Source organism: Eumetopias jubatus, unplaced genomic scaffold, assembly GCF_037043125.1.
Source record: "Eumetopias jubatus isolate StellerSeaLion01/CBP00866 unplaced genomic scaffold, mEumJub1_p1.0 scaffold_1, whole genome shotgun sequence".
Lineage (NCBI taxonomy): Eukaryota > Metazoa > Chordata > Mammalia > Carnivora > Otariidae > Eumetopias > Eumetopias jubatus.
Genome location: NW_028274807.1, coordinates 104,233,081 through 104,247,160, shown reverse-complemented (window position 1 = coordinate 104,247,160; position 14,080 = coordinate 104,233,081). Strand labels below are relative to the sequence as shown.

Genomic DNA, 14,080 nt, shown 5'->3' with positions numbered 1-14,080 from the left:
ATTTGTTTACATTTGGTGGTGGAGGAAAGGGCCTGTGTCAAGGGCGATGTCTAGTTTTCTTTCCTGCATACCGTTCAAAATGCCTATTTCCTAAATATCATTTAATTTAAAGAATCACTTGAAAATATAACAAAGCAATAGTCCAACCAGCCCATTTTTTTTAAAAAACAGATTGTTATCCTTGATTCCAAAATACAAATAGCTGAAAAAACTGGGGGATTTTCCCTAAGTTTGTGGCAAACTCAATCAATAGCAAAACTAACCCTGAAATGAAGTTATTCATAGTCTTTGTTTATTCCATTTTGTGTGGACATTCATGTTGCTTTCAGAATTATTGTTGTGTATAATGATGAGATGCTGCTTCAAACCTTGTTGCCAATGTTACATGACATACAGCATAGTATATGTCTTACTACCTTTCTAAAATCCAAACTATTCTGATGAAGCATGTCTAATTCTAGTGGTCTCAAATTATGGACTTGTACTTTGAATCTGAACATTTTTGTTCTTTTATATTGCAGTATTATTTTCTAGTAAGAATCATTGTGTGTGACAGTGTAGCCATGGCGGGGGAAAGATGTAGATTCGTATTATATAGTGCAAACTTTTGAGTTAGATTGCCAAAAGAAGGGACAAAACAGTGAATGTAGTATGCTTCTGTTCGGGTTTTAAAAAAAAAAACAGGAGAAAGACATGCATGCATACACACCCACACACACACAGAGTATCTTTAGAAGGACAAACAAAGAGCTAATATCTGGTTGAGAACAGGGAGTCAGGGATGGGAGGAAAACTCAATTGTACTGTAATGCACATACACATGCATTGCACTGTCTGATGTTTCACTCTATGCATTTTTTTTGTTTAAATTTTAAATTACGTGGTGACTATATGAGAAGGTCCTTGTGAAAACTTAAAGATTTATTTGACTTCTAGCTCCAGGAAATGCATTAAATTTGTAGTAAATTAAAAATTATTTATGTACCCATTAGCCTTTCTAATTCCTTGTTACAATTTATTCCTGTCGTTTGTCATTAAGACTGCATCCAGAGAATGAGTTTCAGAAATCCTTAAATTTTCAAGTGTTGAATATATAGTATTGCTAAGATTGCTAGAGCAGAAAGTAGAGAAGAGAATGGCTAAAGATGAGTGCTGATCAGTAGATGTTGGAATTTATTCCCAGTATGCCAGACTGGGCAGTGAGAGCAAAAGTTGGAAATGTGGTTTTCAGGCAGCACATCTGAAGGGGAGAACGATAGGGAGATTTGGAAAGATTGTGTAGCAAGACAAAGGAAACAGAAGTATATTTTTGGCAGTGAAAATTGGAGACAGAAATAGAAGAAAAGTGAACTTGGGGCTCCTTTAGAGAAAGAAAGAGGTGTGAGGGAAAGATTAAATATCATGAATGCAATACTGTTCTTTGATGTTTCATAATTATTCTCTGCAATGTGGTAGAAGTATACTTTCATGTTAAAAATACAAGGCTTGGTATTTATGATGAAATTAAAATACTACTTGGCCTGAGTGAGGAAATTTTAAGTCCATTTGTCACTACTAAATTAATAAGAACCAAAATTAGGGGAAAAATAAACTATTTGCCACATTTTGCCAAATGTATATTTAAATTATCTTTGCTACTGACATGGTTATTTGTATTTTTAGTTCCATCAGCAGTCTTTTTTTTACAGTGAAAGGCAAGAATTAAGTACTTAAAATATATCATGATATTTGATGTTTGTGTCTTCATTGGAGATATTTTGTTTTTTAATACTACAACAATCTTAGGTCCTGATTTATAGTGTGCACTAAGTTAATAAAATTAATGTCGAGGAAAAATTTGTTAAGATGTAGTTACTTGGATATATAGTCACAAAGATATTCTTTATGTATATATTTTTTATATAAATTGCAATCATTGGTGCATCGATGGATATTTGATAAAGCAAATATAGTAAAATGTCAATAGTAGAATCTAGATGGTAGATAGAATCTGTATGAACATTTTTGTAATAAATGTTGGAGAAAACATAAACTCTAATGAAAAAGCTAATGTGAAATAAATAGATATTGTGTGAATAGTAAAATAAGAGTACACTTGACTTCCTTTTGTTCTCTGCTGACTTTGAAAAATCTGAAACAATCTGTTAGTGGAATCCCAGTTTTAGTGGTAATATTATTAGATGTAAATAAATTATCTGTTTCCTTTGGGTGGAAATTGTTTTGTCCTTAAAAACAGTGTTCTTGTGAACATTAAGTGAAGATGATATGAAAAAATCATAAGGATTTATAAAATGCATTTGAGGTAAATGTAAATTATCATAGACAACTGTTTAGCAACTATTTAGAACTTTTATTCATCTATTTTAGGGAATCTGGAAACATCAAAGCTGGATTAGAACATCTGGTAAGTTCTAATTTTCTCTTGAACATTTGCATCATCTTTGATATCTGCATTCTAAATGAACACTTTTGAATGAGCTTTGAATACCTTGTATTGAGAAAGTCAACCATTTCCCAAAGGGTCAGCTTACTGTTGTTATGTGAAGGCACTTACATTTTCATTTATCTTATCATTTCAAGGGAATTTAAAATTTTTTTTAAATTACTTTTTTTTTTGATGTAGAGATGAAATAAAATGGATGACAATCCTTGGATTGATGATTGCTTTAATTATAAACAAAAATGTTTGGTGTAGAATTTTTGGCATATCTTGATTTGACAAAAACAAGCTTGTGTTTTAAGAAAAACACAATCAAATATTGCATGCATAAATATGGTATGTTTTAGCAATTTAACGGCTTTGAAAGAAGGGCACAGCTTTGTTTTTCCTGATGTCTTTGCTTTATGAATAATGCATTGGTTTAAACTACATTCAGTTTTAGAATATAAAATAATTGAGATGCAAAATTTTTGGTTTAAGTAAACATTTTTCAAGTACAAATGAAATTCAAACTGACTTAACATTAAAATCTGTCCATTGATCAAGATATTAGAAAAAGTGTTTGTTATCCCAGGTCCAAAATTCATTTAGCTTCCTGCCTTGAGTGTTCATTACAACATTAAGTAGTTCATTTAAACAGAGCATTATAAAGTCATGGTCTGGTTTCTGGTCAGATCCAAATGTTGAATAATTAATGATAGAGATTCTTTTGTAAATACAATCTAAGTACTTTTGTAATGCAAGACTTCATTCGTATATCATATTGTAGCTTTGTTAACTATTAATGTGCTTTTGTTTGCTCCCACAGAAGCAAAAAGTAGCAAGAGGCAGCTTCACTTTGACTTACAGTAGTTTTAGAGTTAGAAGGGATTTTTGGTTTTCCTTACAATAACTAAAGGAAACTGAGGAAACCCAGACTTTTAAAAAATGATCCTAAAAAATACAAATTAATTATTAAAAGCAATATATAACAACCTAGTTAGAATATTTGAACTATATATTCATCTAGATTAGAAGTAAATGAATAACATTGTTATTCTCATTATTAGAAATTATTTCCTGAATCCCTGTTTGTCACTTCTTAGTGGCATAATATATTTAGGACATATGGACATTAGAATAAAAATGTTAATCTAAAACATCAAATTCCAGTATCAGTTGAGGGCTTATAATAAGGAAGAACAGCTACCATTGTGCCAAAATGAGCTGTCTTTTATACTTACCTTGTAAATTATTATTTATTAAAAAGACTTCATTTTCACTTGTTTCATATTCCTCAGTAAATAATAATGAATCAAATTTTTTTAGTTTAAAATTTACATTTTTAATATTTACTAGTATGAACTCATTTACAGTGACTTTTTAATACGTTTATACTCTACTTACAATCTTATTCAGCACTGGTTTCCTAACTGCTTTGGGCTGCCAGGAAGGCTCCCCAAAGCAGGTGGCACTCCAGACTGTCACTACCCACTTAAATCGGAGTAGTTCCACTTTTAGTTATTTTATAAATTTTTAAAATAAGAGTTTAGTTGAAGAAGATTTTCCAACTAAAACTATTTGAAACCTTTGATCAAGCATAGCTACTTATTAAAGTCAAGAGTAATTGTTAATTATTCTTTTCTATTCTTGACCCTAAGTTATATTTCATTTTTATCTGGGTCATATACATCATCAAATATATTTCAAAGATAATGCATTTTAGGGATGAGAGAGCTAGGATCAGTACAACAGGTAGTGGGAAGTGGATGATTTTAATGCATTTTATCTAGGTTGTTCAAAAGACTCTATAGGTTGACATTGTAAAATTGACACACTGTGAACTATTTGCAATAACATGAATATATGAATATATAACATAATATCCTACATATATACTTATATACAGATCATACTGCCTTGTGCACTACTGTCCAGTAAAGTCAGTGATAGTCTTCACAACTGCCTAGAGGGAAGTGAACTCAAGAATTTATTGTTTGAGCATTAATGAAACCTGTCTGTCTAACAGCTGTGGGCTCCTTAGGATTGTGTCTCTCCAGTTTCCAGCTGAGCAGATGCTTAGAACCCTTGCCTTCTAGCACATCCAGCCTTTCTTTGAATTGGCTGTGTAGCTAAATACAATTAGAATTATAGTTTCTAAAAGATTGATCTTTAAAAATATATGGTGTAAAATTAAGAACATCCCACACATGTGGAATTAATTTCTTTTTATTAACCTTCAGTCTTTGTTTTTTTCAAATTTACTTGAATTATCATAGAGAATTAACATTGTTCTAAGAGAGGGTAAAAGCAAGTATAAATTTAAATAAGCTAAGAAGGGAGCATCTGGCTGGCTCAGTTGCTGGAGCATGTGACTCTTGATCTTGGGGTTGTAGGTTCAAACCCCACTTTGGGTGTAGAGATTGATTAAAAGTAGAATCTTCTAAAAGTAAAAAAATAAAAATAAATAAGCTAAGAAAAATGACATATGCAGCATGTTATACTTGCCACAAGGACACATACATAGCATAGTTGTATATACTGCCTTTGCATTCTGTTTATGGGCTCTTCTTGGTATATAGTTATCTGTAACCCTTAGAAAGGAAAAAGCAGGCATGGATAGCAAAAAGGGTGGGGTAAGCGGACCGTATTCCCGTGGAACCTCTCCAAGGGCTGATCTCATTTATTTGTCACAATGTCTCAAACTCTTGATTCGGCCTTTGTTCTATCATTTCTTTTTTTCTATGTCCAACTTGCCATTCTTAGCTTAAATTTTTACTATACTGCCCAATGCTATTTTATTTTTCTTTTCACAGACTTGTCTCTTACCCATAAAGCCTTTGTCTGTTGAAAGTTCTAAACGGGGTCTTTGAAGGTTGATGCTCCATCATCCATTGGTGATTCTTGCCTGATTGTAAATGGAGATTTTCCAACTCTACCACTCCCTCCCAGATTTAGTAGCCAGCGTTCTATTTTAAAGAAGAGCCCACCCTTATTCTTGTTTTATCTATTTATTGTAAGCAAAGACTCATGGATCCTTTACTTTTCTTACTTATTTTGAAACTCAAATTGTCCAAGATTTGTCCAGGGAGTATCCTTGCAAGATGGCTTTTGGCTTGTTTCTACATACCCCATCTTTTCTTAAAGCACCTCCTTATTTTCTGGCACAACAAGATGTTCCAGGCTCATTTGAAACCTTCCCTGTCCTACTCATGGAATCAGCTATTTCTTCAAATCATTTCATTTAATTTTAGAGGAAAATGGTATTTATGAATCAAGGTCTGGACATGTGATATGTCCACTGTCTCTGGGATTTCATTACTTCTAGGACTTTTCAGTCCTAGATTAGATAAATAGGTGGGTGGGTGGGTAGGTAGGTAGGTAGATACTTAAGACTTAGATACTTAGATAGTTAGGTATTTTTAAGAAATTATGAGTTGTACTAAGACCTCCAGCTTCCAATCCAAACCACAGAATTCTTCCTTGTTGTTCCCCATTTCACATTTGTATTTTCCTTCATTCAAAGTGAGGACTGTGACTCCTAACAACACCAATACATTTACCCATTTGCTTAATTATATAATACATGTAAAATAGTTTCACAATTGCTACAACCATACCTTATGAAAAGTAAAAGTTAACAAAAAGTTCAAGATTTATTTCAGGGGGGTTTATTAAAGTTTATTTCAAATTTATTCAGGAGTTCTTTTCCCCCTTGATTGTAGTTAGCTAATTCATTTGAAATATGATTGCATGCATGTTTCTTTTTGTATTCAGTTTTAGGTGCCCTTGTCCCCATTCTTGTTGATTTAATTATATGTTTGGATATCTATATGTTAACATGCTTCCAAAAGTCAAAATATTATACAAAGCCAAAATATTATACATAGTACATCTCTCAGAAGGGCGTCATTCACTTCCTTTCTAGCTTGTTCTCCTCTATCGTTTGTAGGTAGCCAATTTTCTCAACTTCTGGATTTATGCTTCCTGTGCATCTTCTTGTATAATTAAGTATATATATATATATATATGTATACATGTGTGTTATTCCTATTTCCTCTATCTTATAAAATATAGCATATTATAAATACTTTTTTGTACTTTGCTTTTTCCTCTCCTGGAAATCACTCCCTAATTACTGTATCGCTATATTTACTGTGTTTCTTTCTGTCTTTGTCTGTGTCTTCTTTATTAAGGGTCTGAGATTTTAGCCTATTTGTATGCCTGCCCATACTTTAATAGATGCTGGCAGGAGACATGAGATTTCTGGGTCAGAAACAAAGCTCTTTATTACTAACAGCACCAAAGGTGGCACTACATAGTTACATAGATTCCCTGTGACCTGCAGGTTCCATGTGGTGATGCTGCATACCCAGTGGGTTTGTGTCATAGCTGAGGGACTCTGTTCTTTAAGGAACTTCAGAAAATTAGCCCAAACTTTCCCTAAGAGAAAGATACTATCTTTAGTATCCTAATTTGGTAACAAAACTGTCTTCTGGTCCAGGGGGCAATTCTTTATCTTCCAAGACTGTTTGTTATATTTGAAAAGATAGTTCTTTTTTTTTTTTTAAGATTTTATTTATTTATTTGACAGAGAGATAGAGCCAGAGAGCACAAGTGGAGGGAATGGTAGAGGGAGAGGGAGAAGCAGGCTCCCAGCTGAGCAGGGAGCCCGACGGAGGGCTCAATCCCAGGACCCCGGGATCATGACCTGAGCCGAAGGCAGATGCTGAACCATCTGAGCCACCCAGGCGCCCCTTGAAAAGATAGTTCTTAAGAAAGGCTATTGGCTGATACTAGATGTGCAGAACCTATGGAGAATTGTCTCTGAAGAGCTATTATTATTATGAAATTTAGGGAGGCTTGCATTTTTGTTCTAGTGGTTACCTTTATATTTATATCTTTTATACTGCATAATGCTTTCTTCCCCCTCATTCCTACTTAATCTTTTAAATGGCATCCCTTAGTTCCCAGCTGTCAACCTTTGTGATAGCCAGTGCTGTTACTGTACTTTGCTTTCCCCCTTTTCCTCCCGTTTCTTGTTGTATTCTTGCTACTCTGTTGGAATATATGATGTTTACATACTATTATTCTATCCATGCTGTCACCCTTTTTTAGAATCACCTTTAAAATGAACTATATTAAATATTTACCATCAACTTGTTTACTAATATTTCCCCAATCATCTCCTGTTTGTGTACAACTCACCCACTAGTATATTCCTCAGGACAGCCTGCTGTGTACAGTATTCCTTGAAATCTAGAACATTACTATTTTTCTATAGTTTTGCTACATGATTGCAACAGCTTGACTGGACATAAAATCCTTGGCTTACAGTTTTTCCCCTTGGCTTTCTGGAAAACGTTATTCTGCTCTTGATATTTGTGGCACTAGCCTTATTTTCTTACCCTTATGTATAATTTGATTTTTTTTTTTTGCCTTGAGGCATTGCCATTTTTTTCATTGTTCTTATTTTACTAGAATGATTCTCAAAGTTGGATGTTCCTGGCTAATTTTTCTGGGCTTTTTCATATGTAGACTTAAGTTTTCTTATTTCTGGAAATAATTGTTTTTGGATTATAGAATTAAATCTTAATTCCATTCCATTGTTTTGTTTTCTTCTTCAGAGACTCCAGTTATATATGTATTTCTATATAATTACATATAAAATCTTTGTTCATCTTCTATTTCATTCTCTGTCTTTGACTCTTTTTACTACTTTACTTTGTTTTCAAAGAACTGAGAAGTAGTTCGCCTGCTTTCATTTAATATTTCTTATTAAATTTTCATTCAAGTTTATTCTTCCTTGGACACATTCTAATTTATTCTTCATTTCTGAAATATTTTTCTTCTATATCTGTTCTTATTTTTTGAAGATCTGATGCTAGGTTTTCTTATTGTTATTTGTCCAAAAAAGCCTTGTGCTTTGGGTTGATTTTGAGGGGAGATTTTTCATTTCTTGAAATGTTTTGATTTGCATTTTCTGTTTACTACTTCTTACAGTAGCTTTATGGGGAGGTGATTTTATTTCTCTCCCTCCTTTCCTTCCTTCTTTTGTAAGTTCTAGACATTTTGTAGACATGGTTCCTAGTTCAAGGGTACCTGCTTCTGCAGTAAAGCAAATGTGGTTTCTTTAATGGATGATGGTGGGTGTGGCAGGGATGAAGGGGTTGGCATGTCTTATTTCTGTTTAGCCATTTGTTTCTTCTTACTTTCCTCTTGTCGCTGTCATATATTAATCTGATTTTCTCCCAGAGCAATACTTCCCAAGACTGCCCTTTTGGTCCCACTCACTTTCAAGCCCCTTCCCTCTAGCTGGTGCTGTGGTAACAGCCAAAGTGTAGGTCTGTGTTCGTTCTTTTGGCATTTTAGCATTGTACATCGTTTTTCTGGGGATAATTTTTGTTTGTGCTTCCAGTTATGTACTAAATTTATGACTACTCTCAGGGATGGGGAGGGCTGTATGAACATTTTTACCTCAAAGAGAAACTCATAATGGAAAATGTTGGAAATCAATGTTGAGCAGACCTTGAATCCTGAGTAGTTCTACTGCGGGAATCCTACAGGAATTGTCAGCAGAATTAAACACAAACATTTCAAAGAGCTCAGTGCCCATATCTATTTAAAGACTTAGAGAAAATGAGTGAATACACTGCTTAGCATGTTGTGCTTAGATTTTATAATGAACTTAAATAATACTTTTTATTTGGAAGAATCATATACAAATTAAAGACCTTCAGATAGGACCCCAGTAACACAGAAGGGTTGAAGGAATGGAGGTGGGTAGTTATTAGGTGGTGATGTTGCTCCTGACTATTTTTTTTTTTAATTATTAATGATGCTCTAAAGGTGTAGAAGATTAACTCTAAGTTCCCCTCTTTTACATCAAAGGAATCTGACTTCACATTTTTCTATGATCTTATGTTTTAAAATTCTAGATAATATAGTGAGTAGTAACCCTTATTGAACTACTAAATGGGGACTAAAACATTTACTTTTTAGAGTGTTTTTAATGCAGTCAATTGGGATTTGGTGCATTTTAATCTTTGTAATTATAAAAACATACAGGAGCTAGAGCCTTGTCATTTGATTATAATATAGCTATTGTTTTATTAGCAACCTATAAAAAATAATGCTATCCTCTCCTCTTGGAAGAAGGATTGAGATCAGAATATATTAAGTGAAGTTATATGAAAAACTGTCACTTTTTTAGGCCAAAATAGTTTGTGAGTTTTTTCTTTCAAACAACAAACATGAGTTTGTTTTCAATTTGAAAGGACTGCTGTGCCATGCTTCCGTTGGCAGGGAATGAAGTGAATTATCCTGATCAGTATGATGTTTCTAAGGCTCCCCTTGTACATTTTTCTGAAAAGTCGAATAATTGGAGGTAGGGTGGGGTGGGTAATTTAGGTCTTTGCTTCAATCTCTTTAACGTGCTTATGAGTCCCCTGGGGATATTGTTTAAACTCAGGTTTTGATTCTCTGGGTCCAGAGTGGGACTTGAGATTCTTCATTTAGCAAGTTCCCAAGTGAGGCTAATGCTGCTGGTCCAGCAACCATTAGGAAGAAAGGTACATTGAAAGGCATTGACTTAAAAGACATGTGTTCTGTCTTATAGAAGATAAGGTCTTCTGCATGTGATGAAAATTGAGATGCTTCCCCCATGTACCCATTGAATATGATTTTGCAGCCTATGAATGATTGGTTGGGTGTTCATAAGCCCAGACAGATGGACACCTACTGGTTTATACAAGAACAAAAAATTCATCGTCTAACTCTGCAAGAGTAACAGAGGGGTTTGATTCCAGATGTTAAGTTGTATCTATCAGGGCTAAAGCTGGACACTAGGACTAATAATACCTTATTCAGTCTTAGGTGGAAAATTAAATAAGTGATGATAAATCTTTTAGTAAAAAGGGTTACAAGTGTTTACAACTTTAAGTGGGATTTGCTTTCTATTAATAGTTGAATAGCAAAAGAACTCTGGAGCCATACCTGTGGGTTTTTCTCCCCACAGAGGTCTCATTTATGTTTCTTATATTGTATAACATTTGAGAGTGATGACCTACTTGTCCTTGTGGTCAGGTAACACAGTCTGACCGTTTTAAGTGTTGAAAAGCAACTATCATTAATAGCTTGTTTAATCCATCAGTGGTTTGTAGAATATAGTTGTTGCTTGCCAGAAATGTAGGCGGGCCCATTGCTAGCTATTAGGTGCTCATCAGTAACACTACTGGTTCTAATAAAAGCCCTTTTCTCTTTGTTTTAGGCTATTTTGTATAGAACTTGCAAATAAAACTGCTGTATTTTAGTTCACAGACTAATATTTTTTTTAATACAAGAATAAACATAGTTTATGTAGTATTGTCATACTTTTGAGGATTCAGTTCATACACAACATGAACTAAAAAATGTGAACAGAAGTTATAAACCTATTGTAAAAATCACTTGTCTTTCATCTGTTACATTTTAAATATGTTTTATTTTAATATTTTCCCACTGTGTTCTGAAAAAAACGTTTTTGCCATTTGTCCAAATGAGTTTGAGAATATAGTTATCTCAAAATGCACTGACATTACTCATATAGTCTATATATTTATTATTAAACACTGGTGAAAAATATTTATTGCCTCATATAAGGACTTCAGCATAATAGATCCCTCTCCTCCCAGCATTTTAATTTATTTTTCTCACCTAAGCCAATATATATTTGAGGTTTAGGGTAAATGTGCATATTAAAACCGATACTTTCCTCAAACTGTGATCATGAGATAAAACAGCATGAAGTTTTTCTTTTTGGAAGATCAATTTCATAAATCTTTCTCTCTTTCCTTTTAACAAACAAGTGTGTCTGATGAATGTGTGCAAATTAAAATACCTTTAATATGGATTAAATGTTAATGTCCTGTTACTGTCATGATTTCTTAGGCAGTTTACAGGTCTTAAATCTGGGGACTGGCTCACATTCCAGTTGGAAACTGCCATTGTCAGTGATCCATTTCTCTGACTTGTTTTTGGTCAGTTAAAATTTTATTAAAAATTGCTCCTTCAATGAATGATTAGTAAATATTACCCAGTTATCCGGACAGCATGAACTTGGGCCCATTTTCTATGCTCCCTCCATCTCCTCTCTTCCAAAGAAAGATCTGTTGTTGCTTTTTTAAGACATAGTGGTCTCAGGAGAAAATGGTGGCCAGTTAGCTTTAAAAAAAAGAAAATAGATGATAAAGATGCCCTGCAGTTTTGATGATATTACTAATAGTCTCAGATTTATGTTTAATCTAGATAAAATTCATTTCCTGAGTTTTATGCACATATGCTTATTAAAGTTTTGTAGAATAAAACTAAATATTCCAAGTGCACTAAATCACCTCTTACCCTGACTTCCCATTATCAAAAGTCCAAAAGTCAGGCTCTCCTGAAACCACCAGAATAACTGAATATTGTATTCTTGTTTTGTTTGTTTTTTGTACTGTAGTTTAAGACACTATAGGTTCTGCTTCATTGCAGGAAATCCTACCAGGTACCTGGTAGTTATTTCATGACTTTTTCAGGATCTACTATCTGTAACTGCAGAGAGGGAGCTAGCAGCAGAGGCAACAGGGTTGTTATTTTCTGTTTCTCCCATCAAAGCATTAGGAGTTAAGATGGAGAATGTCTTTGCTACAGTGGTATATTTGGCTATGCTCATTACCATTTGCCACAGAATCATAACATATGTATTTAACTTTAACATACACAGCCTATTTACTTTAGGAGTAGCACAGCACAAGGAGGTTAGGAGAATATGATTATACTGTGTGACCTCCAGCAGTTCACATAACCTCTCTGTTTCACTTCTTTCAATTTCTCTTTACTCATAACATGTTAAAATAGTGTGTGAAAATTTATAGAAGCATAAGACTTTCTACAAGTATATCGTAATTATAAAGAAAAAAATCTTTTCTAGTTAGGTAAATTACTTCAGATTGCTACAAACAATATATCAATTCTAATCACAATGAATTGAGAGAAAATTTTGTCCTTTACCTACATCCTCTCCCTTTTAAAAATTTTATTATAAACTTCAAAAAATTATAAAGTAATACATTGTTCTTTGTAGTGGGTCAAAACTGATAAAGAAAAAAATGTATCTTCTCTTTTCTACCACTAACCCAATGTTAATTATACCCATCCTTCTATACCTTTTTCTCTTCCCAGATATACAAATGCATATATATTATGTAGCTTTTTGTTTATTTATAAAAATGGAATCACAGTATGAATGATATTTTATGACTTGCACTTTTTGTTTAGTGCTGATACAGTATGCATAAATAGACACATGAATCTGGTTTTTGCTGGAAATCTGTCAAAATATTGGAAGTTATTACCATTTTTATTTCAAGCATTCATAGGGGAAGTTTGAGGACTACATAATTTGTATTTTAAGATGTCAGTGCAGAGTTAGTTTTATTGCCACTTCTGGGTTACCTCGATTATAGTAAATGAAAGAACTGGTTTATGGTTGAAATTTACAGTGATCAATAGAGGAAGGAATAGGTTACTTTATTAAAGAAGATCCCTGTTTGATATTTGTAAAAAATAAAAATAATTAGAAAAGGAACATGTGACATCTTTAAATATTTTTCAGGTTTATTATACGCTAGCATTTTTAAATTTGAAATTTTGATGTAACTGAGTGATATATATTGCAATCTTCAATCTTGGTGTTTACCATTTCATATAGTATAATTTATTTCTTTGCTGACCATACCTTTTGATTGAATATTCTAGCTTTGTATCCTCAGCACCTACTCTTGCAAATATTGAGTATGTTTTGAAATTGAAAGAAAAGTAAATTGGCATATGATTTAGGAAAGTCATCACAATTTTTTTTAAAGGGGGGAGGGATTCAGGTTTATTTATTTTTTAAGTTGTTATGACCAGTGAATGAATTTACTACCAAATCAGATGCTGAAAGCTTGAGCTTACAGTGGAAATCATTAATGACTTTTCTTCCATGATCGGGATACATATAGTCTTCTAACTGAGTATATATGAATACTGTTACCCAGGAAAAAATTACTTTTCCTTCTTTTTATAATCAGAAAGTTAACAGCATGCTGCAGAAGCACTATTTTAGGATTGGGTGAACTGGTTCTAAGTACTGGTACTTAACCTTTAGAGAATTCGATTTGATCATATGTAAAGTAAGAAGTATGCACTAGATAATTTCTAAGGCTCTTTCTAGCCTCAAATATATGATTTTATGAAAGAAAAACATTTGTATGCTTAACTTATAAAAGTCTTGTATGTTTAAGACACTGCTTACTTTAGATGATGAACTTAATTGAGGTCTATCAGGATGTACTTATATATTGCTATACTAGAGAATCATAAACAGTTTGTGTATATAAAATTATGTGTAGATAAATAAATTTTATTCAGAATCATTTTTGAGTAGGGGACCATATTAATATTATTTTATTTGTTGTAAATATTTTAGTAATATTTATGCTAAGAAGAATATAATAATAGCTCAGAAAAAATTAAAAGGGCCCGGCTAGTATAGAAAATATACAAGGGACAGTTGCAGATGAACTTTTTCCAGTAATTTAATTTCATTTTTGCCTTCCCAGTTTTATTCTTGAAAAGGGGAGAACTAAAATATAAACTTTC

General features: G+C 33.0%; 1 protein-coding gene across 1 annotated transcript in view; it reads left to right on the top strand.

Annotated features, from left to right (window-relative positions):
• RSRC1 (arginine and serine rich coiled-coil 1) overlaps positions 1-14,080 on the top strand; it is a 429,365-nt gene that overhangs the window by 203,920 nt on the left and 211,365 nt on the right. Inside the window, exon 5 of the mRNA XM_088023061.1 lies at positions 2,368-2,404. Coding sequence (XP_087879187.1) covers positions 2,368-2,404 — 37 coding nt within the window. The remainder of the gene's footprint in view (positions 1-2,367; positions 2,405-14,080) is intronic.